The 27813-nt window shown below is 39.3% G+C and overlaps 2 protein-coding genes across 3 annotated transcripts in view; one reads left to right on the plus strand and one right to left on the minus strand.

Moving 5' to 3' along the window:
• Window positions 1–27813, minus strand: part of ACYP2 (acylphosphatase 2) — a 293604-nt gene that overhangs the window by 26933 nt on the left and 238858 nt on the right. The gene's annotated exons all lie outside the window — the stretch shown is intronic.
• On the plus strand, window positions 305–27689 carry TSPYL6 (TSPY like 6). The gene is given in 5 exon segments (XM_086699881.1): window positions 305–496; window positions 26727–26824; window positions 26826–27032; window positions 27034–27369; window positions 27371–27689. Coding segments are annotated over 5 exon segments (1152 nt in total).

Below are 27813 nucleotides of genomic sequence, written 5' to 3' on the forward strand. Positions count from 1 at the left end.
CGGTTAAGTGTCTGCCTTCAGCTCAGGTCTTGATCTCACAGTTTGGAAGTTCAAGCCTGTGCTGACAGCTCAGAGCCTGGAGCCTGCTTCAGATTTGTGTCTCCCTCTCTCTCTGCCCATCCCCTGCTCACACTCTGTTTCTCTCAAAAATAAAAATTAAAAAAAAATTTTTTAAAGAATATGACTTCAATTTTGTCTTTTTAATTTTACTTCATGATACCACAGCCCAGAACTAACTTGTACATCACAGAAAATTGAGCACAAGAGTTTCACCAAACTCTAGCTGTGATCATTTCTGCATATAATGTCTTCACCATCTAGTTCCCAGAAGATGAGGAATCTTAACCAACTGAAATTGGATCTGGTCCCCAAAGTCATCCCATACTTACTTTTCCTGGGCATTATTAGGCTTATAACCCCTACCTCTCAGCCTACTGATCGAGACACTGGTATCTACAAAACATCCATCGACAGTGCCCTGTACATGTGCACTACAGTAGGACCTCAGATTCACTTTGTATACGGGGCTTAATTTGATGAGCTGAATTCAAAAAGTTACCTGGATATGATGTAGCAATCATATTCCTGGGTATTTTTACTAAATACCTGAAATAGAGATCTCAAAGATATTAGCACTCCCACCTTCATTACAGCATCATTCACCCTAGTCAGGATATGGAAACAACCCAGATGTCTGTTGATGCATGAATGGATAAAGATGGAGGGATGAATGGGTAAAGAAAATGTGGTATATACATACAATGGAATATCAGTTAGCCTTAAAAAGAAGGAAATTCTACCATATATAACAACATGGGTAAACGCTGAATACATTATACTAAGTGAAATAAGTCAGTCACAGAAAGACTAATACTGCACCATTCCACTTATATGAGGTATCTAAAATATAGTTAAATCCATACAGTCAAAAAGTGGAATGATGGTGGTCAGGATCTGGAGGGAGGAAGAAATGGGGAGTTGCCAATCAACTCCCATAAAGTTTCAGTGAAGCAAGATGAATATGTTCTAGAGATATGTTGTACAACATTGTACCTATCGTCAATAATACTATACCATATACACTTAAGAGGTTAGCTCTCATGTTAAGTGTTCTTACATACACACGTGATCTGACATTCAAAGCATCAGAATATATATACCCAATTGTCAGAAGGGACTTGCGCCCTGTTTTCTGAGCTGCAGTGACAAGCTTAATTATAACTGGATTCTAAGTCACTAAGACTAATCTTAGGTACTGAATTAAGGTAATAAACTGGAGTTAATAATACAAAGAGTAATCTATTTTAGATTTTGTTACTTTCAAAATGTTTTTAATTATGTTACTTCATTTGGGGTGCCTGGGTGACTCAGTTAGTTAAGCATCTGACTTTGGTTGTTCAGGTCATGGTCTCGTGGTTCATGGGTTGAAGACCCGAGTTGGGCCCTGTGCTAACAGTGCAGAGTCTGCTTGGGATTCTCTTTCTCTGTCTACCTCCACCCATACCCTGCTGGCACTCTCACTCTTACTCTCTCTCTGTCAAAATAAATAAATAAAAACTTAAAGAAGAAATTTAAATTTAAACCTTCAACATCTAAAATATTATTTCCATTTACGTATGAAGAGACCTAAGCTCATACAGATAAATTCTTCTCCCTCTTGGTGATGTCTCCTTTTCCACCTTTTATATACTTTCCCCTCTATGATCCTGATGCCTGGTAGATTCTCTTTAAACAATTAGCCAAAAATGCCAACCATGTAATGGAATGTAAACTCACTTTCCAATAACCATCTAATTTCTCCCTTTTTTCTCTCAAATTTCTCTTTAGCATCTTAAGAGTGAAATCTATGCAACATCTCTTCTCCACCCCTCATTAACTTTTCAACCCACTGAATCTGGCTTTGAAGCCCACTCCTCCACTAAAATTGCTCTCAACAAAGTTATCAGAGACCTCCAAATCACTAAATCCAAAGCACTATATACATTTTTGCTCTTTTTTTTTTTTTTTTTTACTTGACATTTCTTCTCCTCTCCGCCCTAGGCTTCTGGGACACCACACTTTTTTGTCTTCCTCCCACATCTCCCTGTGATCCTTCTCAGGGAGAGTTCCTCTTACTTTGTTCAATCTTTACTTTTCCTGATCTTTATTTCAGCTTCTGCTCCTAATCCTTCTGCTTGCTCTCTTAATCTCTATCTACTCTTTCAATGACTTCATCTAAACCCAGATTTAACACCAAAGCTCCAGATTCATATACCCCTCTGCCTACTGAGTGTCCCCACTTGACCGTACCATATCTACCTCCAGCCACTCCCTTTACTCTCTAACCACACACACCTCCCTCACCCAATGTGCTCTTCCTCCCACATTCTGAAACTTGACAGAACTGGGGGAGTCATAGACTCTCAACATCCCTGCACAATCAACACGTCCAGTTGATTCTAGTGGTCTTTCATCTCTCTTGTTCATTTTTATTGCCCTTGACTTACATCAGGTTCTTGTCTATTTGCCAGGAATACAGGTCAAGATTGTCTCTGAGGCTTGGGGCCATTACTTAGCAGGTGCAGTGAAAAGATTTGAGATTTGTCACCTTCATTTAAAAAAAAAATTTTTTAAGTTTATTTATTTATTTTGAGAGAGAGAGACAGCATGAGCAGGGGAGAGGTAGAGACAGGGAGGGGAGGGGAAGAGAGAGAGAGAGAGAGAGAGAGAGAGAGAGAGAATCCCAAGCAGCCTAAGCACATCAGCCCAATGCAGGGCTCGAACTCAGGAAACCATGAGATCATGACCTGAGATGAAACTGAGAGTCAGATATTTAACTGACTGAGCCACCCAGGTGCCACAGTATGTTACCTTCCTATCACAGTGTTTGGATTTGGACATCTCCTATTGCTGGAAGACTAGGGATGGGGAAGTGCTTGCTCAGGGATAGAAAATTATAAATCACAACGTTTGCATTTTATCTTCACAGTAGTTGAAGTTTATTTAAAAATAGCCACAAAAGCAGATGAGGTACCAAAGGAATAAGTGAACAATTGGAGGTATTGATGAACAAATAGTTGTTAGAGATCTATTCTGTCATCTACGTTAGGCATCTGGGTTACCAAGACTAATATGGCATGGTTTCTATGTGCAACAAAATCATACTCTAGTGGAAAAGTAGATGATTCAAATTTAGCAAGGAATGTATGAAGCATCATATGAGTACAGAAGAGTTTTCTTTCTGCCCTTACTGCAGTAGCACATTAGGTGGTGGAGGAGGGAGTGATGTCCTGCCTCAGGAGGAAGAGTAGAGCTTCCAGAAGATATGAAAATGCTCTCGCTCTTACAGAAACCTTAAGGGAGTGTAACCCTGGATCCTGACAGTGTGGATTTGGGGAATTCAGCCAGCTGTTTTCTCAACTTACACAACCTATGTGATTCCTACTCTCTACATCTCTAAAACAAAAAGGCTGGTATAAATCAGAGGTTGGCAAACCTTTTCTATAAAGAGCCAGAGTAATGTTTTAGGCTTTGTGGTCCATATAGTCTGTCACAACTACTCAACTCTGCTCTTGTAATGTAAAAGCAGCTATAGACAATACATAAACAGATGGGCCTGGCTGTATTCCAGTATAACTTGATTTACAAGAACAGGCCGGGGGCTGGATTTGGCCTATGGGATGTAGTTTGCCTACGCTTTGTCTCCATTACCTCTAAGATGCTTTCTAAATTTACCATTCTATTGGTTCCTGAAACAGTAGTTCTCAAAAACTTGATATACTTCATGGTTTTTTTTTTTATTATTTTTTTTTATTTTTTTTTATTGTGTTCCTACTTTTTTTTTTATTATATATGAAATTTATTGTCAAATTGGTTTCCATACAACACCCAGTGCTCATCCCAAAAGGTGCCCTCCTCAATACCCATCACCCACCCTCTCCTCCCTCCCACCCCCCATCAACCCTCAGTTTGCTCTCAGTTCTCAACAGTCTCTTATGCTTTGGCTCTCTCCCACTCTAACCTCTTTTTTTTTCCTTCCCCTCCCCCATGGGTTCCTGTCAAGTTTCTCAGGATCCACATAAGAGTGAAACCATATGGTATCTGTCTTTCTCTGTATGGCTTATTTCACTTAGCATCACACTCTCCAGTTCCATCCACGTTGCTACAAAAGGCCATATTTCATTTTTTCTCATTGCCACGTAGTATTCCATAGTGTATATAAACCACAATTTCTTTATCCATTCATCAGTTGATGGACATTTAGGCTCTTTCCATAATTTGGCTATTGTTGACAGTGCTGCTATGAACATTGGGGTACAAGTGCCCCTATGCATCAGTGCTCCTGTGTCCCTTGGATAAATTCCTAACAGTGCTATTGCTGGGTCATAGGGTAGGTCTATTTTTAATTTTCTGAGGAACCTCCACACTGCTTTCCAGAGCGGCTGCACCAATTTGCATTCCCACCAACAGTGCAAGAGGGTTCCCGTTTCTCCACATCCTCTCCAGCATCTAGAGTCTCCTGATTTGTTCATTTTGGCCACTCTGACTGGCGTGAGGTGATACCTGAGTGTGGTTTTGATTTGTATTTCCCTGATAAGGAGCGACGCTGAACATCTTTTCATGTGCCTGTTGGCCATCCGGATGTCTTCTTTAGAGAAGTGTCTATTCATGTTTTCTGCCCATTTCTTCACTGGGTTATTTGCTTTTCGGGTGTGGAGTTTGGTGAGCTCTTTATAGATTTTGGATACTAGCCCTTTGTCCGATATGTCATTTGCAAATATCTTTTCCCATTCCGTTGGTTGCCTTTTAGTTTTGTTGGTTGTTTCCTTTGCTGTGCAGAAGCTTTTGATCTTCATAAGGTCCCAGTAATTCACTTTTGCTTTTAATTCCCTTGCCTTTGGGGATGTGTCGAGTAAGAGATTGCTACGGCTGAGGTCAGAGAGGTCTTTTCCTGCTTTCTCCTCTAAGGTTTTGATGGTTTCCTGTCTCACATTCAGGTCCTTTATCCATTTTGAGTTTATTTTTGTGAATGGTGTGAGAAAGTGGTCTAGTTTCAACCTTCTGCATGTTGCTGTCCAGTTCTCCCAGCACCATTTGTTAAAGAGACTGTCTTTTTTCCATTGGATGTTCTTTCCTGCTTTGTCAAAGATGAGTTGGCCATACGTTTGTGGGTCTAGTTCTGGGGTTTCTATTCTATTCCATTGGTCTATGTGTCTGTTTTTGTGCCAATACCATGCTGTCTTGATGATGACAGCTTTGTAGTAGAGGCTAAAGTCTGGGATTGTGATGCCTCCTGCTTTGGTCTTCTTCTTCAAAATTACTTTGGCTATTCGGGGCCTTTTGTGGTTCCATATGAATTTTAGGATTGCTTGTTCTAGTTTCGAGAAGAATGCTGGTGCAATTTTGATTGGGATTGCATTGAATGTGTAGATAGCTTTGGGTAGTATTGACATTTTGACAATATTTATTCTTCCAATCCATGAGCAGGGAATGTCTTTCCATTTCTTTAAATCTTCTTCAATTACCTTCATAAGCTTTCTATAGTTTTCAGCATACAGATCCTTTACATCTTTGGTTAGATTTATTCCTGGGTATTTTATGCTTCTTGGTGCAATTGTGAATGGGATCAGTTTCTTTACTTGTCTTTCTGTTGCTTCATTGTTAGTGTATAAGAATGCAACTGATTTCTGTACATTGATTTTGTATCCTGCAACTTTGCTGAATTCATGTATCAGTTCTAGTAGACTTTTGGTGGAGTCTATCGGATTTTCCATGTATAATATCATGTCATCTGCAAAAAGCAAAAGCTTGACTTCATCTTTGCCAGTTTTGATGCCTTTGATTTCCTTTTGTTGTCTGATTGCTGATGCTAGAACTTCCAGCACTATGTTAAACAACAGTGGTGAGAGTGGGCATCCCTGTCGTGTTCCTGATCTCAGGGAAAAAGCTCTCAGTTTTTCCCCGTTGAGGATGATGTTAGCTGTGGGCTTTTCATAAATAGCTTTTATGATCTTTAAGTATGTTCCTTCTATCCCGACTTTCTCAAGGGTTTTTATTAAGAAAGGGTGCTGGATTTTGTCAAAGGCCTTTTCTGCATCGATTGACAGGATCATATGGTTTTTCTCTTTTTGTTAATGTGATGTATCACGTTGATTGATTTGCGAATGTTGAACCAGCCCTGCATCCCAGGAATGAATCCCACTTGATCATGGTGAATAATTCCTTTTATATGCCGTTGAATTCGATTTGCTAGTATCTTATTGAGAATTTTTGCATCCATATTCATCAGGGATATTGGCCTGTAGTTCTCTTTTTTTACTGGGTCTCTGTCTGGTTTAGGAATCAAAGTAATACTGGCTTCATAGAATGAGTCTGGAAGTTTTCCTTCCCTTTCTATTTCTTGGAATATCTTGAGAAGGATATGTATTATCTCTGCTTTAAACGTCTGGTAGAACTCCCCTGGGAAGCCATCTGGTCCTGGACTCTTATTTGTTGGGAGATTTTTGATAACCGATTCAATTTCTTCGCTGGTTATGGGTCTGTTCAAGCTTTCTATTTCCTCCTGATTGAGTTTTGGAAGAGTGTGGGTGTTCAGGAATTTGTCCATTTCTTCCAGGTTGTCCAATTTGTTGGCATATAATTTTTCATAGTATTCCCTGATAATTGTTTGTATCTCTGAGGGATTGGTTGTAATAATTCCATTTTCATTCATGATTTTATCTATTTGGGTCATCTCCCTTTTCTTTTTGAGAAGCCTGGCTAGAGGTTTGTCAATTTTGTTTATTTTTTCAAAAAACCAACTCTTGGTTTCGTTGATCTGCTCTACAGTTTTTTTAGATTCTATATTGTTTATTTCTGCTCTGATCTTTATTATTTCTCTTCTTCTGCTGGGTTTAGGCTGCCTTTGCTGTTCTGCTTCTATTTCCTTTAGGTGTGCTGTTAGATTCTGTATTTGGGATTTTTCTTGTTTCTTGAGATAGGCCTGGATTGCAATGTATTTTCCTCTCAGGACTGCCTTCGCTGCGTCCCAAAGCGTTTGGATTGTTGTATTTTCATTTTCGTTTGTTTCCATATATTTTTTAATTTCTTCTCTAATTGCCTGGTTGACCCACTCATTCGTTAGTAGGGTGTTCTTTAACCTCCATGCTTTTGGAGGTTTTCCAGACGTTTTTCTGTGGTTGATTTCAAGCTTCATAGCATTGTGGTCTGAAAGTATGCATGGTATGATTTCAATTCTTGTAAACTTATGAAGGGCTGTTTTGTGACCCAGTATATGATCTATCTTGGAGAATGTTCCATGTGCACTCGAGAAGAAAGTATATTCTGTTGCTTTGGGATGCAGAGTTCTAAATATATCTGTCAAGTCCATCTGATCCAATGTCTCATTAAGGGCCCTTGTTTCTTTATTGACCCTGTGTCTAGATGATCTATCCATTTCTGTAAGTGGGGTGTTAAAGTCCCCTGCAATTACCACATTCTTCTCAATAAGGTTGCTTATGTTTATGAGTAATTGTTTTATATATTTGGGCGCTCCGGTATTCGGCGCATAGACATTTATAATTGTTAGCTCTTCCTGATGGATAGACCCTGTCACTATTATATAATGTCCTTCTTCATCTCTTGTTACAGCCTTTAATTTAAAGTCTAGTTTGTCTGATATAAGGATGGCTACTCCAGCTTTCTTTTGGCTTCCAGTAGCATGATAAATAGTTCTCCATCCCCTCACTCTCAATCTAAAGGTGTCCTCAGGTCTAAAATGAGTCTCTTGTAGACAGCAAATAGATGGGTCTTGTTTTTTTATCCATTCTGATACCCTATGTCTTTTGGTTGGCGCATTTAGTCCATTTACATTCAGTGTTATTATAGAAAGATATGGGTTTAGAGTCATTGTGATGTCTGTATGTTTTATGCTTGTAGTGATGTCTCTGGTACTTTGTCTCACAGGGTCCCCCTTAGGATCTCTTGTAGGGCTGGTTTAGTGGTGACAAATTCCTTCAGTTTTTGTTTGTTTGGGAAGACCTTTATCTCTCCTTCTATTCTAAATGACAGACTTGCTGGATAAAGGATTCTCGGCTGCATATTTTTTCTGTCTAGCACACTGAAAATCTCGTGCCAATTCTTTCTGGCCTGCCAAGTTTCAAAAGAGAGGTCAGTCACGAGTCTTATAGGTCTCCCTTTATATGTGAGGGCACGTTTACCCCTTGCTGCTTTCAGAATTTTCTCTTTATCCTTGTATTTTCCCAGTTTCACTATGATATGTCGTGCAGAAGATTGATTCAAGTTACGTCTGAAGGGAGTTCTCTGTGCCTCTTGGATTTCAATGCCTTTTTCCTTCCCCAGTTCAGGGAAGTTCTCAGCTATTATTTCTTCAAGTACCCCTTCAGCACCTTTCCCTCTCTCTTCCTCCTCTGGGATACCAATTATGCGTAGATTATTTCTTTTTAGTGTATCACTTAGTTCTCTAATTTTCCCCTCATACTCCTGGATTTTTTTATCTCTCTTTTTCTCAGCTTCCTCTTTTTCCATAACTTTATCTTCTAGTTCACCTATTCTCTCCTCTGCCTCTTCAATCCGAGCCGTGGTGGTTTCCATTTTGTTATGCATTTCGTTTAAAGCGTTTTTCAGCTCCTCGTGACTGTTCCTTAGTCCCTTGATCTCTGTAGCAAGAGATTCTCTGCTGTCAGCTATACTGTTTTCAAGCCCAGCGATTAATTTTATGACTATTATTCTAAATTCACTTTCTGTTATATTATTTAAATCCTTTTTGATCAGCTCATTAGCTGTTGTTATTTCCTGGAGATTCTTCTGAGGGGAATTCTTCCGCTTGGTCATTTTGGATAGTCCCTGGCGTGGTGAGGACCTGCAGGGCACTTCCCCTGTGCTGTGGTGTATAACTGGAGTTGGTGGGCGGAGCCGCAGTCAGACCTGATGTCTGCCCCCAGCCCACCGCTGGGGCCACAGTCAGACTGGTGCGTGCCTTCTCTTCCCCTCTCCTAGGGGCGGGATTCGCTGTGGGGTGGGGTGGCCTGTCTGGGCTACTTGCACACTGCCAGGCTTGTGATGCTGGGGATCTGGCGTCTTAGCTGGGGTGGGTAGGCAAGGTGCACAGGGGCAGGAGGGGCAGGCTTAGCTTGCTTCTCCTAGGTGATCCACTTCAGGAGGGGCCCTGTGGCAGCAGGAGGGAGTCAGATCCGCTGCCGGGGGTTTGGCTCCGCAGAAGCGCAGAGTTGGGTGTTTGCGTGGAGGCAGCAAGTTCCCTGGCAGGAACTGGTTCTCTTTGGGATTTTGGCTGGGGGACAGGCGGGGGAGATGGCGCTGGCGAGCGCCTTTGTTCCCCACCAAACTGAGCTCTGTCGTCCGGGGGCTCAGCAGCTCTCCTTCCCTTTGTCCTCCAGCCTTCCCCCTTTCTGAGCAGAGCTGTTAACTTATGACTTCCCAGACGCTAAGTCGCGCTTGCTGTCGGAACACAGTCCGTCAGGCCCCTCCGCTTTTTGCAAGCCAGACTCGGGGGCTCTGCTTGGCCGGCGAGCCGCCCCTCCGCCCCGGCTCCCTCCCGCCAGTCCGTGGAGCGCGCACCGCCTCGCCGCCCTTCCTACCCTCTTCCGTGGGCCTCTCGTCTGCGCTTGTCTCCGGCGACTCCGTTCTGCTAATCCTCTGGCGGTTTTCTGGGTTATTTAGGCAGGTGTAGGTGGAATCTAAGTGATCAGCAGGACGCGCAGTGAGCCCAGCGTCCTCCTACGCCGCCATCTTCCTTCTCTCTCCACTTCATGGTTTTTAAATGTACTTTGTTGTGGCTGGTTAGCTCAGTAAGTTTAAATTGGCATTAAAAATAAGATTTGGAGTCTGATTTATTGTGGGTCAATTAGCTTCGCTGTTCCATGACCACAAACCACACTGGGAACTTCAACAGATTCATGGTCCTGCCTGGAGCCAGGTAGAGCAATGTGACAAATGCCATCCTCTCCTGCTTCTTTTAAAAAAATTTTTTTTTTGATGTTTATTTTTAAGAGAGAGAGAGACAAGAGTGTGTGCAGGGGTGGGCAGGGGGATGGGCAGAGAGAGGGAGACACAGAATCTGAAACAGGCTCCAGGCTCTGAGCTATCAGCACAGAGCCCAACACAGGGCTTGAGACCCACAAACCATGAGATCATGACCTACGCGAAGTCAGATGCTTAACTGACTGAGCCACCCAGGTGCCCCATCCTTTCCTGCTTCTAAGAACAAATGCCCCAATGATGGTGTGGCAGCATCCTTTTTACACATGTACCAGCACCACTGAGTTCATTTCAAAAAAACAACTACTTTTCTTTTTCTAAAAAAGTTTAGAGTGTGTGTGCAAGCATGGGAGAGGGGAAAAAAGGCAGGGAGAGAATCTCCAGCAGGGTTCATGCTCACTGCAGAGCCCAACACAGGGCTCGATCCCACAACTGTGGGACCATGACCTGAGCCAAAATCAAGAGTTGGATGCTCAAATGACTGAGCCCCCCAGGCGTCCTAAAGAGCAACTTATTGTCAAAGAAAGTTGTCAACGTAAAAGCAGCCTTTGGGAATCTATAGGTCAAAAGAAATGTCTCATCACCTTTTAATTAAACCAAATTGGTTTTTATGGCTACTCAACAAAAGAAAAACATGCTGCTATGCACATAAGCTAAAGCAGAATCACCAAATTACATGGCACAGAAATCACCAAATTACATGGCACCAAATTACATAGCAAATTCCTTCCTTTCCTTTCCTAGACATCACTAATTAATTCTAGTGCTTTCCTGCAGAGAGCCTAGATGTGTTCTCATAACTGTTCCAAACACACTGAACCAGGATGCTACACTGAGTAGCTTGGCATCCCCGTGCTAGATAAAGCTTCTTGTCATACTGCAACAAAAGTTACTGTGCCTTATGTTTCCTATCATTTTCCATTCCTATCACCAAATTACTCTTGTTAAAAAGATGTACGTACAACCTTGAATATAGCAGCTATAAAATTCAACGATACAAAATTGAAGGTAGTATAAATTTCATTTAGCAGCTAAGAGTATAAATCAGTTAAAACCTTTTATGGAGAAAAACTGGACATTGTTTATTATAATCATACTAGTTGGGTACTTGGGGATTTGTTATATTATTCTTTCTGCTCTTGAGTGTGTTTTAACTTATTTTTAAGTGCCTAATGAAGATAAAAGTATCATGGTAGTGATATAGTACATAAAAGTAAAATCTAAGTTAACTAATTGTACACAACTGAAATAATTCAATGCGGCCTTGTACAAAGTTTTGTGCCTTTGCTTATTTAGCATATTAAATTACAAAAGTTTACTACTGAAACCATTTTACTAGTTTCTTAATATGCATACTAAAGGATTTATAGAAGTTTATAAATGCATGAAATATTTCTGGAAAAATAAATAGAAACTACCTACCTTAAGTAGCTGCTTCTGGCTTACTTTTCACTGAATATCCTATTGTTCCTTTTGAGTTTTTGTACGTGTTGCATGTGTTGCCTAATTAGATAAATAAAATGTGACTCACTGATTCCACTCCTAAAAAAATGTATCCTGAGGTAATAACTGAGGAGTGGGTAAAGATTTTACCTCAAGGATGTTCACTGTATATAACAAGAAAATATTTCAAGGAATCTAAATACCTAATAATTAGGAATTGGTTAAATAAGTTACTGTATTTTCATATAAAGGAATACAGAAGATGAATTTTTACTTATAAAGATGTTTGTAATATGGTGTTAAGTTTTTTTTAAAGCAAGTTACACAAGAAGATGTGTATTATGACCTTAGTTTTATAAGAAAATATATACAGACAGAAAAATATTTGAAGGAGGCACATCAAAATGATAATATAAACCATCTCCTGAAATATGGATAGTTTTCTTTCTTCCTTTTTTTCAAATTTCTCCAACAAATTTTGGATAAAGAGCAATTGATAAATTGATAAAGATAAATTGCTCTTTATTGATAAAGAGCAATCTTAACACAGAGAGAAATATAAAATTTGGCTTTTGTGATCAAAGCCAAAGTCATTACAAAAATACTGAAATTTTATTGACAATGTCTCTTGTAGAGGGTAGTGACATCCAGAGTTAGACACTACCTGGTATTTCACCAAAGATACCAAGTCTTTTCAGTGGATTTAGTAACTCCAACATGGTAATGTAAGGAATGATTTTCCCCCTGTATGAAAAAGAAATCTTATAATATTGAAAACTGTTAGACTAATACATATAGGTTGTGTAATAAACAAAGGGGAATGGTGGCTGAAATACCTGAACATGGAGACACCAGACATTTTGAGTGGGAGACTGATATGGATTCAATAGGTTGTTGTGGCCATGGCTGGCTGGTAAAGGGTCTTGTGCAGCATGCTAAGGATTTGGGCTTTTTCTGTAAAGACATGGACCAAGTTGTGTTTCAGAATGAAAACTCAAAGTGTCCATAGAGGGAGTCAAAATTAAAAACAGAGTACAAGTGGAGTGTTTATATTTGTAGTTTCTTTAATTTCTCCTAACAAGGATAGAAAGAACACACTGCAAGTTATTTGTTTCAGAAAAAAATATATGATATGAAAACACAAAACCCATAGCAATTGCTATGTCAACAACTATAATATACATAGTTAGGGATAAGTTTAATGTTGCATTTTATTGTTTGACTAAATATAAATAAGAAATTATATTAAATTGGAACTTATTTTGTCCTTAACACTCTACACTAGGCAAATCAAGCACAGCTTGGATGTTCATTATAAATCAATACGTGCTGACATTCCAAGTTCACCTAAATGGAATGCACTTAGTATGTTAGATTCTATCAATCTGTTTAATCATTTCTCAGAGATTAATATTCCTTACAAAAAGAACCGTTAAATACAAAGGCAATCCCTACTCTGAGAGCTATCAGTTTCTTCCCGTGAGACCCCCTGGAAGCACATCCCTGTGGTTGCCAAAAAAAAAAGCACTAGAAAATTTCCCAGTTCCATCTTATTCCAAGACTTTAGGGACAATGTTAAAAAATGGTTTTCTTTCCTGATCTACTACCAGAGGCTAGAAATCGTCAAGTGGTACTAGCTTCCTTTCAAAATTAAAAACCGTTGAAACCACACTTAAGAGCGTTTTACCTCTAGCAATTAGTCGTCCAGAGCTAGTGCTCAGTCTCCTGTGGGTGGGAGTGACACAGTGAGGCACATGACAGATTAGGAGGGCCAAGGAGTCAGATGTTACCGGAGGAGCATACTTGGATTAGGTTCATGTTGTTCAGGCCCTCTTTTAGAGAATATGGTTAAACTCCTACAATTTAAGGGCTTGTATGAAATTTAACTTGAATAAATACAGAGGACCTGTCCCATCACAGTCAGCCAGGGGAGCCAGATCATTTTAAGTCAAAGGCAAAATATTAAGACCAAGTTTATTTAGGTGGAAAGGCTTTATTCTTCTTTCATATCTCACCTTGCACAGAACTGTAAAACACCACTAGGAACCCTGAAACACAGTCTAGAGAATTCAGGACCACCTCAGCTCTGGTTGCCATGGCATTTTCTACAACTGAGCCTAGTGCCTTCTCTTGCAAACTGAAATAACACAGAGAAGGTAAAACATATCTACACTGAATAAGCTATTACCAAAATTTAATTAATGTGCTTACCTTTTCCTATTCTGGGACAATAAAGCTAAGAACTATTAAAAAGTGGTAAACAAAACAACAAAAACCTGAAAGGAAAGACATTTGTGCCTTTACTGCCTGTTATTCAGGTTGCACTTGAACACAGATATTTTGGCTAACAAAGGGTAAGGAAATAAAGGGTAAGGAAAGCACCACTGATGGTCTTTACCAGGGCAGCACTGACCTGCTGTTGTGGTCTGCGTCATTCTCCTTTATAGCCATGTTACAAAAGCCCTTCTTGGTTTATGTCAGGTTTTCTCTCCCTGCAAATACTGTGGCTTAAGAAAAAAGTTTGACTCATTAGCTTTTCCTCCCTATGCTTCCTTTTATATGAAAACTTAGTTAAAACCTATTTGACATTCTAAATAATTTTCAACAAAAAATGTTTAATTTCTCCCAGATATTTCTTTTAGGTTCGGAGAACAATAATGTTATAGTCTCAATATGATGCTGGTCTTTGTGAAGCTCAGGAGACAAAGCCAGATGCTTGTGCATGCGGCAAATTCCTGTTTTCATCCCCCAAATAACCTTTTTTTTTTTAAGTTTGTTTATTTATTTTGAACGTTTATTTATTTTTGGGACAGAGAGAGACAGAGCATGAACAGGGGAGGGGCAGAGAGAGGGAGACATAGAATCGGAAACAGGCTCCAGGCTCTGAGCCATCAGCCCAGAGCCTGACGCGGGGCTCGAACTCACGGACCGCGAGATCGTGACCTGGCTGAAGCCGGACGCTTAACCGACTGCGCCACCCAGGCGCCCCTGTTTATTTATTTTGAAAGAGACAGAGAGAGAATCCCAAGCAGGCTCCACGCTGTCAGCACAGAGCCCAACACAGGGCTTGAACTCATGAAACTGCAAGAACATGACCTGAGCAGAAACCAAGAGTCCAACGCTTAACCAGATGAGCCATTCAGGTGCGCCCCCAAAATAACCTTTTTAACTAGTGTCAGTACAAGTCTTCCCTCCCTACCCTTTTTGGCTGGGGATGGCAGAGAGAGCAGGAAGGCTATTGGGATAGCTGCTCAAAAGTTTTTGGATGTAAAGATTTAGAAATGTCAACTAGTGTCTTCAATGAGATTTTATTTTATATATATATATAATTATATAATATTAAATTATAATTATATAGTTATTATAATTTTTTTAGAGACAGTGAGAAAGAATGAGGAGGAGAGAGAGAATCTTAAGTAGGCTCCACACTCAGCATGGAGCCTGACATGGGGCTCAATCCCACGACCCTGGGATCATGACCTGAGTTAAAATCAAGAGTCGGCCACTCAACTGACTGAGCCTCCCAGGCACCCCTTCAATGAAATTTTAAGTTTAAAACTAGTAATTACAAAATCCACAGATTGTATGCCTCCCAAGAACTGTGTATCCTCCTTTGGATTTTTTTTTTTTTTTTTTGGCATAAAAAGAGAATATTAACGCAGAAGTGATTATATCTTCTGAGGGTGCACTAAAAAGACAGGAACTTAAGACTTAGTAGTTCTCTATCATATGCCCAAACCGAGATGTTAAGGCATACTCCCCACAGTTTGTCATTTATTCAATTACATTTATCCAAAGCTGGCTTTGGATAGGCTCTAATTTGGTTAAATTTGAATAGTCACAATTTTTTTTCATATTGTTGTTGTAAGAGCAGCACAAAGAGCAAACCCAAACAGCTTTATGAGAGAAAAGTCTACCTTCCACAGCTCCCACCTTGATCCTTCCTAGGCTTCCAGCCTTCCTAACGTCAATTCTTTGTTCTTTTCAGATGAAAACAAGATGACCCTGGCTAAGCATCTTCTTGTGAAGAGACTAATGACAAACGCAGTCTTTATAAAAGATTCCACAGTTGAAATGTAAAATATTTTTTGCCCCTTATGTCCCAGCATTGAAAATGTCCTGTGAGAAAAGCACTAAGATTATTTCATTTGACTGATTGATCAACTGATCATTCATTCATCCTGTCTAGTATTCACTAGACACTTGTTACATGCAAAGCAATAACACTGATTCAAGATTGTGGAAAGTACAGTCTCTGACCTTGAGAAATTTGCCATCTTGAAGAGAAGTAAATGCATTTATCAACAGGGTTGTTGTCCAGCCTGTAAAAACTGGACCATTTGTCTCTTTCATTGTACAGATGAGGAAATTACAGTACTGAGAGGTGAAATGAACCTCCTGAACCACATCATGGGTGTAGACATCACTGGGAGAATGGAGAAAGCACTGGCTATTGAGCAAGCCACTGACTCCATCACTCACTATTTATATGACTTTGGAGAAATTACTCAACTCACTGAGCTAAGCCAGACCTCAAAGGGCTAATGGGGGAAGAGGGGAGGGTGTGCAAGACTGGTGAGCAGGGGAACACAGACTTCCTTCAGGACTGTTTTCATACAAGTTTACTGTGACCCAGAAGCAGGAAGTGTGAAGTGTATTTACAAGATAAGGATGAAAGTGAGCTGATGCAGCTTCTCCATGCCTCCCTACTTCCTCACAGACCCTTAACTAAAGGTCAGTGGTCAATACAGCCCTCAGGGAGTGATAAACCTGCCAGGTCAAGAACTCCAGGTTACAGGCCCACGGCCACTCATACACAGACCTCCACAGTTGGGTACTTGGGTGTTCCATTTCTTACTGCTTGTTTGGGCCTGTACTACTTGTTTGGGCCTTGTCCTACTACACTTGCAAAACTTTAGTTTCCTCATTTCTGATATTTAATTATATATATACTCTGTAGGCTTATTCTAAGACTTAGGCAAGATGGCCTATGTAAAGTGCCTAGCAGGGTGCCTGACCCAGACAAGGTGCTTCATAGATGGCTTTCTTAGTTGAGGATATGAAAGTAGAATTCGAATTTCTGGACTCTCCAGCCTAATGCTCTTTCAATACACAAAGAATGACAACTCCATTTAGTGTGTATTTACTTTGTGCCAATGGAATGATATATTAAAGGGTGAGATAAAACTATGGTTATTTGCAGAAAGCATCACATATCTAGAAATCCTAAAAAATCTGTTCAAATTTATTGGCCTATATGAGTTTATCATAGTGACTAGGTTTATAATGAATTTACCAAAATTAGGAGCTTTCTTTATGATGTTAAGTGCCAGCTCAGTAATATAATAACAAGGGAAGAAATTCTATTAAAAATAGCAAAATGTCGGGGCACCTGGATAGCTCAGTTGGTTAAGGGTCCGACTTTGGTTTAGGTCAGTATCTCACAGTTCATGGTTTCCAGCCCCGTGTTGGGCTCTGTGCTGACAGCTCGGAGCCTGGAGCCTGCTTCAGATTCTGTGTCTCCTTCTTTCTCTACCCCTCTCCCACTCATGCTCTCTTTGTCTCTTTCTCAAAAAATAAACAATAAAAAAATCTTTTTTTAAAAATAGCAAAATAAAACAAACAGGAGGGAGGATAAACTTAGAATCCCCTAGAACACTTATAAAGAAAATTGCATGGGGCACTGAAGTGGTTCAGTCAGTTAAGCATCTAACTCTTGATTTCGGCTCAGGCCATGATCTTGTGGTTCATGAGTTTGAGTCCCACATCAGGCTCTGTGTGGACAGTGTGGAGCCTGCTTGGGATTCTCTCTCCTCCTCTCTCTCTCAGCTCTTTCCCCATTTGTGCTCCCTCTCTCTTTCTCAAAATAAAATAAACCTTTTTAAAAAAAAAATTACAATGGATTTTACGAGCCATATGCAAAGAAAACTACAAAGCTCTTCTGGAATGTATAAAACAAGATGAACAAATTGAGATATATACCATATTATCATGTAGGAAAACCAATTTCAGCAAGTACAGTTATTTACTATTTGTTAAATATTAAAATCCCACACTAACAAAGAAACCGTGAATATAATGCTGATCTAGGTCCTAGGAAATCTAAAACAAAGCATACTGCTTAAATTATTAAATAATCAAGGCAGTGTGGACCATACAGAAATGAATCTAGTTTACAAGTATCATAAAATTGGGGAAAATAGTAATTATTTAATGTTTGCCTAATTATACTTTAGTAACTCCCAGAATAACTGGTTAACCAACACAAAGCAAAACATGATTTGGATCAGCTCTTATACTACACACCAGAGTAAGCCCCTAGTGGATTAGAGAGTCAAATATTTGCTTTAACTCTTAGCAAAGCTAGGAAAACAAAGAATAAAATATTTATGAAATCTTTAGAGGGATATTATCTTTGAAGAGTTTATTACAATAATGGAATTGTAAATGAAAAAATAAATGGCTCAAAAAATCAAGCAAGAAAATAATATAAAATAAATATAAAATAAAAAACTAACTCGATTAAGAGAAACACGATTGGGAAACATTTGTATTGATTATGATAAAAAAGAAGTTGGCATACATAATTAAGAACTTATTCAAATCTTCAAAAACTAAAACCTCAGGAGATAAATGGTCAATGTATATAAACATACAATTCACTTATGAAGAAATGTATGTATATTATATATATTAACAAGTATATAATGAATATATGATCGAATATATACTTGCATTATATTAAAAATACATAATGTACAATTAATATTCTCAGAAGGATATTTATAAAAGCAAAAACTGAAAACAAGCCAAATACCCGATATAAATTATACTTTATAAACTCAACAGAGTACTATATAGGCATTAGAGGTATAATTATAAAAACTGGAAAAAATTGTTCCTATTTAATGACGGAGGGGAGCCCAGTAATAATTCCACTTACTGTGCACACTGAAGAAGACAAAACTCAAAGTCACTATTGACGTGGAATAGTGGAATCGTGGATAATATTTTTCTGTAAATAAAATGGGGGAGGAAGCAGGAAGCAACTATACTAGTAGTTGAACAATAGTAGTTGTTGAACATTATGGATTCTAACACCTACTATATTTTTCACCATATAGATGAAAGCACAGAGTAGAAGAGAACAGGAATATCAGTGTCAAATGGCAAGTTATTAGGTTTCCTAGAGGAAGGATCTTTCACTGTACCATAACCTTACAGAAACCATGTTTCCAAAAGGTGCTGGAGAATGCAAGCATCACATCTTGAAAATCAAGTGTATGCGATTTTTGCCACACCTTTGTCTATGGAACCTTGTTCTGGGCTCTTGGTATCCTGTTTGTCTTCTTCCTTCCAGATACTTTATTTTTACCGTAATACTTTTTTCAAAAGTTTGCCTGGATTTAGACAAATAAATTCACATGTAAAAAATTAAGACATTTCTTCTAACTCCTAATACATTTTGATTTCTTTTTATTGTCCTTTATCTTCTCCTTTACTGGATTCCATATAACAGACATAATTTGGATTATGAGTTAATAACCAGGAATAACAGACATGGGTTTCAATCCTGACTCAACTGTATGACTTTGGCCAAATTACTCATTTTTAATCCTTGGATACCTTCATCTATAAGATGGAAATAATAATACTCCATTGGGTAATTATGAGGTTTAAACTAAAGGAGTGAATTCATGTAATATACTTGGTATGGTATCTACTTCTAACATTAAGCTCTCAGGTAATGACATATGAATATTCCACTTGAAATTGTATTCAATATTTCAACTACTTAGAAAAAGATAGAAAAACAACCTTAAAATGGTTCTTCTACTTCCTTCAATACATTTCGTAGATCACACTTCCTTACAGAGAGTCACAGTTCAATGAAAGAGAAATTCCCATATTTTTCTGTCCTATACTTGCTTTTTTTTGTTTAATTTTTTATTTGAGAGAGAGAGGGGGAGAGAATGGGGGAGAGGGCAAAAGGGAAAGAGAGAATCTTAAGCAAGCTCCATGCTCAGCATGGAACCCAACACAGGGCTTGATCCCAAGACTCTGGGATCATGACCGGAGCTGAAATCAAGAGTCAAATGCTCAACCGAATGAGCCACCCAGGTGCTCCCTGTGTTTGCCTTTTTAAAGAGGCCCTGATTTCTTTATAAAATGGAATTGTGTGTAAATAAATATATATACCAAGTTCCCTTAGTCACAGCACCCAAATGAAAACTGTCATTTACTGGAGAAAAGGCAAAGAGGAAAAATGCATCTATTCAGTCCTGGCTTTCTGACTTCAATAGTCTAGCAACCTCATTTCAACTACTGAAGGCTGCAGAATGATCAAAATCAAAACCCACAACTGTTGGATAGAGTTCATATTTAAAATTTTGCAAATGAAAATGAATCTCAGTTGAAAAGTGACTCAGATAGGGAGAAAGGGGTGTTTTTAAGAGATTAAATGTTGTGGTTCAGACTCAGAAAAACCATGGTTGGCCAAAAAGCAAGGCTTTCATATTGTGTCTTCATCAACATCAGTGACTGCAGTGTAGGTTTTCTGGAGGTGTGTTTTTTAAACACTCCTTGAAATCCATAAGTATAATATGAGCATTACTTGGACTTTATTTGAATTTATTTGAATTTCAACAGCTACCAGCAGATGTGCTTAGAAGGAATAGGCCCCCAATTCCCAAATAGCACAGTATTTCACATCTATTTTAGACTCTGAAATGAGATTCCAGGAAGATGGTTCTGAACCTTTCTCCCAGCTGCAGAAATACCTCCTCTTGTTACCCTGCTGACCTACACCAAGGGAAGCCACTTGAAAAGATGTTCTTTTGCCAACAATCATGTTACCATTGTAACCCACAAATGGAAAAATAAACTGTTGGCTCCTCTTCAGAAAACCTATTCTCACATTGCCCAGAACCAGGTAGATAAATAAAACCATAGCGTTCTTTTCATTCCTTTCTCATTTTCCAAAATGATCTCGTTATTTTTATAACCTCAGCAAGCTTATAAAATGGGGCTTATCTACCAACAGTGAAGTCATATTAACGTTTTTCAAGGTAAAGGGTTCCAGAACTATCCCCCTCCCCTGTTCCTTGGGACTTCACTCTATCGGCACACTCACACCAATTTGCTCTCCCTCCTGCCCTCCCCACCCCTCACTTCAGGATGTACAAGCCCTTCTCATTGGAAAATAAAAACCTCTAACCTGAATTCTTCTCTACCTATTGCCCTATCTTATTTCTTTCCTTCACAACCAAGCTTCTGGAGCTAACAAATCCCTATTAAGTCAAGTGGAAACTCTAGGACTTTGCTTTCAGACATACTAGCAACAACTTTATTGGGTGCCTGTCTATCCCAGGCACTCTTATAGGCGTTAAAATTGTTTTACTTGATTACAAAAATGCAGGACTAATTCATGTTCATTGTAACAAGTGAAACAATACAGAAACAGATAAAGACAAAATCAACCTCATCCCCATCCCCAACCCTCCACCACCTGAGCTCCTTATCTTATTTGACACAACCACCACGAGAAAATTGAGGCCTAGAAAGTCTCAGGATGTACCCTGCAGTGTTTAAGAGGAAGAACTTAGGGATCTGACTGCCTGATTCCTGACTTTGCCATTTACTAAGTGTCCACGAGCAAATTACTTCTTATTTCTGCACCTCAGTCATCATATCTGTAAAATGGGGCTAATGACAGTGCCTAGTGCAGAGGGTTCAGTGAAAATGTAATGCACCAAAACACAAAAACATTGTTATTTCTAAAGAAAAAAACTGATTAAAAAAAGAGATTGTTTCAAAATGACAGCTGAGAAGAAAACAGGCATTAGAACAAAATTCTGTTCACCATTCTGTAACTAGTACAGAGTCTAAAAGAGTCTTTTCCAGCAGCTGGAAAAGTTGGCTCAAAAAATATGCTCCTGTAATGATGACACCGTGATGCACTTTGTTTTTCAAGGTCATGCTATTTTTTTTAAAAAAGATCCCATATTTCAAATTTTCATAAATTAATTTTATTGATTTGCTATAGTATCAGCTTCCTTATTTTTAATCATTAGTTTCATCCCAATTAAGTTAAAATGATTATGTTTAGCATTTAGATATTACAAACATATTTTATGTAATGTTTTATACCACTTTTTTCAATTTTTTAAGTGGCTCTTTACATCTGTAGGCTGATCACAGTCACCCCTGCTATCTGGCTCCACCACGCCAGACCAGCACCCTACAGAGACTTTCAGCCCCTCACGGTTTTATCAGGCACCATCATGCATATTTGCTCTTTCTGAGTGCTATATTCCTAGCACATGATTAAATCACAATTATTGACTTTCCCAGGGTAAATCATTACCCACTCTCTGGTAACTAAAATATTTTCATTCCACTTCTATTTATATACTTTTTCCAAGAGGCTGTAGAGAGATGACTGCAGCTGTAAAGCTACTTGGTTAATCACTCAAAGCCTCTTTTTCACCAATTCCTTCTGCAAACACAGTTTCATGGGCTTTCTATGGGAAACTGAGGAAAGTAACAAAGTGTGTATCTCCTTCACTTGTCTACCAGCATTCTTTCTGGTCTTAAGTAAGTAACACCAGATTGAGGTCCTCAACGTTCTACCCTGGGTGGCCCAGCCCAAGGAACCATGGCTCTGCGTGCCAAATTATACAAACATACTTGCTTAAAGAATTTAAGTCAAGAGAGATCCCTTTCAAAGCAAGGAAGAACTGCTCAACAGGATTTGAAGAGTCAAAGGGAATTAAGACTACACAATTCACAGGCTCTCTTCATTCATCTTATATTAAGTTTATCCATTAAAAGATCATGGGTTTTGTTTTTTTTTTCTGTTTCCCAGAGAATTTAAACACTTCACAATTTTATGCTGTGAATACAAAATAATATTTTGTATTATCTTTCTTTATTCCCCCTTTCTAATATATATATATATTCTAATATATATATCTTTCTAATATATATATATTCCCCCTTTCTAAAATATATGTGTATATAATATATATGTTCCCCCTTTCTAAAATATGTTATATATGTATCCCTTTCTAAAACATATATATATACACATATATAAATCTAAAAAATATGTAAATATATATTTATGTTATGTATATATTATATATATTATATTACATATATATAAATATATATATATATAAATATATATACACATACATATAGCCAGAATGTTTCAAGCCCCAACTTAAAATCCTATTTTGTTCTCTTCAGTAGTTTCTAGTCCATCCTCTAGGACTCAAACAGAATGAAAGACCCCAAGAGAAATTACCATTCACCCTAAACCCAGTATAGTCACCATTCACTTTCTAATTTAAAAAAAAAAAAAAATACACATTGCTTATTTTTTATCAGATCCTATATGTGTAACCTTCTTCTAGGCACTCTGAGAAAAATAGTGAAATACAGGGTCTGTGACATTAATATGAAATTCTAAAAGTATCTGCTTTCCCAGTAACTGCTTTCAGCAAAGGTGGCATTGCTATGTAATTAACCTTGGCCCTAGAATACAGGCCCAGCTTTAAATCTCCTGTCATCACTTTAGATCGCCTAATGCCCTGCGTTCATGCCCAGGTCATGATCCCCAGGTCATACCCCCCTCATTTCTCAATGATTTTAGCTCCTGGCTCTTTCTCACTGCTCTCTGGCCTTATCTTTCCATCATTTCAATATACACATCAGTGATCCTTCACACCCTGGCCTCGTGGTTCACTGACCTCCCCACCTGGAATGACCTCATCCTCAATCTGCCTCATCTGAGCCCCATTTGGAAGGATGAGTAAGATTCTGACCAATCCTCTGTGTTCCACTCCCCAACCTCTGTGGCATCCCTCCAGCGCACTCTGGTACTTGGCCCAACAACACCTCAATTCCCTGGGTCTTCCAGTGCATTGATCAGGCCACCTGTTCACTGCCCCTCATCCCTGTATGTCCTCTATTCCTGCAGCTTCAATTCTAAGATCGATTATTGTCATCATTTTCTTGCTCTTCTTGCTTCAGCTCTAAATCTAACTCTGCTTACTCATGCTGCGCCTGTACACTGAATGTGGCTGAAAAAAATTCCCAACCATGCTGACGTAACTCACTTCAAATCCATGACCTTGAGAGCTCTCTTCTCAGAATCCCACTGCCTCTTGCCTCATCCTTTTAATAATCTTGCTTTCTGCCTTACTTATAACACTGAAGAAATCAGAAGAGAACTTCATAGATTCCACCACTTCTACCCACTGGCCAGCATACATACCCTTATCCTTTGCCTTCCTGCAGTTCCTACAGGTGAACTTACCATGCTCCCATCGACAGCCAAGTCCTCCACCTTCTCCACTTAGGCTCCAGATTCCATCTGATCTCATCTATTCAAGGGCATCCATCGAATGATTCTCCTTCCTCTCTCCTACATCATTTTTTGCTCCCTACCAAATCATTGACATCAGCACATACACATACTTCCTTTTCCCCCATTTTAAAGACACTTTCATTGACCTACTTTCTCCACCAGCTCTCACCCCCCTTCTGTAGACCACAACTCCTTAAGAGTTGTGTATACTTGCTACCTTCACTTTCTCCCTTCACATTTCCTCTTAAACCCATTATAGCTAAGCTGTCACCCTCCCACGCTTCCAAAACTGTTCTTGTCAAGTGATGACCCCATTTCTTTATTTCCTTTTGGAGCAAATTCTTCAAAAGAATTGTCAATGTTCACTGTCTCAAATTTCTTTTCTCTCATTCCCCTTAAAACCCACTCCAGCCCCCTCACTCCACTGAAAGTGCTCTTCCTGAGTCACCAGTGATTCTTTTTGCTGTAAAATCCAATGGTCAATTCTCAGACTTCATTTTATTTGACCTGTCATCACCATGTCACACATGTGAACACAGTTGAACACTTTCCTTTATGCATCAGGCTGCCAGCACACTGCACAGTCTCACTCCCTCCTACCTCAGTGGTCTCTCCTTAGTCTTATTCTCCTTGACCTTATAATTTTGGAGGCCCGAGGGCTTAGTATATCAATACTCACACCCTTGGTGATTTCATCTAGCTCTCTGGCTTTAAATATCATGTATGCTGTTTATTCCCAAATCTGTATCCCGGTCACAGACCTGAGTTTCAGATTTCTAATCCTTACTATCTCAACTGTTGTCTAACAGTCATTTTAAACTCCACTCATCCAAAAGTAAACTTCTGAGTCTTCTGTAGAGATCGGCTCCATCATGATCTTCCCCTTTTCTGCTTCTGGCAACTCTATCTTACCAGCTACTCAGGTCAAAATTCATGGAGTCATTTTTGACTTCTTTGTCTGATTTCCCCAGCCCAATTTATCATGAAACCATGCTGGCATTACCATCATACTACACCCACCATCCACCTCCATTGCTACCACTTGGTCTGAGAAATTTCTTTCACCTGGACTACTTTGGATAGCCTTCTAAAAGATCTCCCTGCATCTACCACTGCCCCCATCCAGTCTATTCTTCACCCAGGACCTAAAACAATCCATGCAAAACCTAAGCCAGATTTTGAGTCCTCTGTTCAAATTTCTGAAGTGGCTTTCCATCTCACTAAGAGCAGAAGCCACAAGTCTTACAATATCCTATGAGACCCTACTTGATTTGGCCTCTCTCATTCACTCTGCTCCAGTCACAGTGATCTCCTTGTTATTCTTTGAATGCCCTAGGCATGCCCCTGTCTTACGGCCTCTGCTTAGCTCTTCTCTCTTCTTAGAATGCTCTTCTCTATAATATCCTCTAGCTAACTCTCTTGTCTTTGAATCTTTGCCAAAATCTTACCATTTCAATGAGGCTTCCTCTGACCACCCCTTTTAAAATTATTGTTCCCCACTCCCTACTCCTAGAACCCTCATTCCCCTTATTCAATTCTTGTTTCTTTTCCATAGTACTCATCACTTCCTATTATGTTTTACTGTTTAAGTGTAATTTATTGTCTTTCTCCTCTGTTAGAAACTCCAAAAGGAAAGAAATCTTTGTTCTGTTTACCAATATACCCCAAGGGCCTAGAAGTGTGCCAGGCATAGCACAGGCACACAATAAATATTTAATGTTTAATAGACTATGTACTTAATAGACTATGTAGGTATAGTAGTATTTGTCTCAACATCATTTCAGCCTCATGCTATTTTGTGCAAAGATTACTTTGAAACTCTTGATTCAACTTATTTATTGTTTCTACATCTGTTTAGGTTTTCTACTGCCTTTCAGTCAGTGTCAATGAAATACATTCTGTGAAATAATATATTTCATCCAGGTTTGAAAATGTGTTGGCATAATGTTTTCCAACATGCCCTCTGATAGTTCTTTAAATCACTACTGTGACTATTTTTCATTCCAAATACTGTTTACTTAGTCTCTTCCTCATTTTATTGTTAATCTTTGGTTGATATTTTATTGTTTTTCATTTTTCTCCTCTAATGTTCCTCATTTACTTTTTCTCTTTCTTTGGCCTAACTCTGCTAATTTTACACATTACTCAGGTTATACTCTTTGATGAGTGATATAATGCTCACCAGTACTTCTAGTTTCTTTTTTCCTAGACGATAGCACTTACCTGACCTTGTGAAGCTAGGCAAGGCCATCTGACTAGCTCTGGCTAATGACATATGCCATTTTTGATGCAAACATTTAAAAACCCATGCATGGGGAGGTGACGGTCTTCTCAATAAACAGGGTCTGGTCAATTCAATATTTATATGGAAAAATGAATCTTGATTCCTATCACATCATTCACAATAACCAATTTCAGATCAACTGTAGGTATAAAAGTTAAAGATCCTGGACAGGGAAGATTTCTTAAACAGAAAATAAAAATCACTAATCTAAAAGGGGAAAGTGATAAATTGGAATAGGTTACAATTTAAAACTTCCGTTCATCCAAAGACATAGTTAAAATAGAGGAAAGTAACTAAGAAAGGGAGGAGACATTTGCAATACACCTGTTTCTAAACAGACTTGTATCTAGAATGCATAAAGGATTCCTACAAATCAATATGAAAAATACAGAATACGCAACAGAAAAATGGGGAGAAGACTCAGACACCTCGTAAGGAGAGGATATCAAAACACATGAAAAGTTTCTTTGTTACACAGGAGGTAAATGCAACTTAAAACCAGCATGTGATAACATCACACACACACTAGCGAGGCAGAAATAGAAAGGATGACACAGGTTATGGAAATGGACTATCACGAGACTGACCCATGAAGGGCCTAGAAGCAGCCTCTGAGTAAATGAAAGCAACATGAAAAATGGCTTTTAGTGTAAAGAGCCACACGGTTCTAGTGGGGACAAGGGCCTAGAGATCTATGGCAAATGGAGGCTGGGGTCTGAAGTGATGGCTCGGGCAAAGGCCAAGAAAACAGACTGAAAGGTGTGCCATCTTCTGAGGAGCAGTGGGTGAGGAAGAGAGGGCTGGAGTGGTGGAGGAGAAGCCAGGAGGTGAAGACATGGAAGCAATGGAGGAAAACAAAGTGGTAAATTAGGTGAAAGTCAAGGGAGGTCCCTGGTCCCTGAATGTGGCTCTCCACATGAGCTCTGTGGAGGCCAGCCAGCCAGAAATGGACACGGAATGCTCAGGCTGACAGAGCCTTTCTGCAGGTGGAGCACAAATTTGGGAAGTTATGGCAACACTACCTAGAGCAGAGGAACTACATCATTGAGAATATCCCCAGCTTCTGGGTCAGGGCCTTTTGGAACCACCCAGAGCTGTCCACCCTGATTAGAGGCCAAGAAGCATAGATGTTTAAGTACATAACCAATATGGAGGTGAAGGGCTTCAGATACCCTAGGATGGGCTGCAAGTTCAAGTTTTTCTTTCTAAGAAACCCATAGTGCAGAAACAAGCTCACTGTCAAGGAATATGAGGTTAGAACTCCCAGCCAAGTGGTGTCTCTTGCCACTCCAAGCAAGACGTCATAAGAATCAAGACATCATCTGCAGCTTCATTGCCTGATTTTCAGACCACAACCTCCCAGAGTCTGACAGAATTGCTGAGATTATCAAAGAGGACCTCTGGCCAAATCCACTTGAATACTACCTATTGCATGAAAGAGCCCGTAAAGCTAGACTTGGCCAGATAAGGAAGCCAGTAGAGATCTCCTTGAGTTCCAAAGTGGTTAACCTCACCCTTGAAAATACTCCCATACAAGATCCCCTACCATTTCCTGCTGGACCTGTGCTTTGGCAACAGCACTGGATATGCCCATTACTCTTTATGTGCTGACCTTTCAGCATCTTCCTTCCTTTGAACATTCATTCTCTCACCTTTAACATTAGACCTTCATGGCAGTTCCATATTAACATCACAGGCTATGTGGCATGGTTCACACTCTTCTAAGCCAAACAAA

The sequence above is a fragment of the Puma concolor genome, chromosome A3 (assembly GCF_028749965.1).
Source record: "Puma concolor isolate L17-30 chromosome A3, mPumCon1.1.hap2, whole genome shotgun sequence".
NCBI classification, from domain to species: Eukaryota; Metazoa; Chordata; class Mammalia; order Carnivora; family Felidae; genus Puma; species Puma concolor.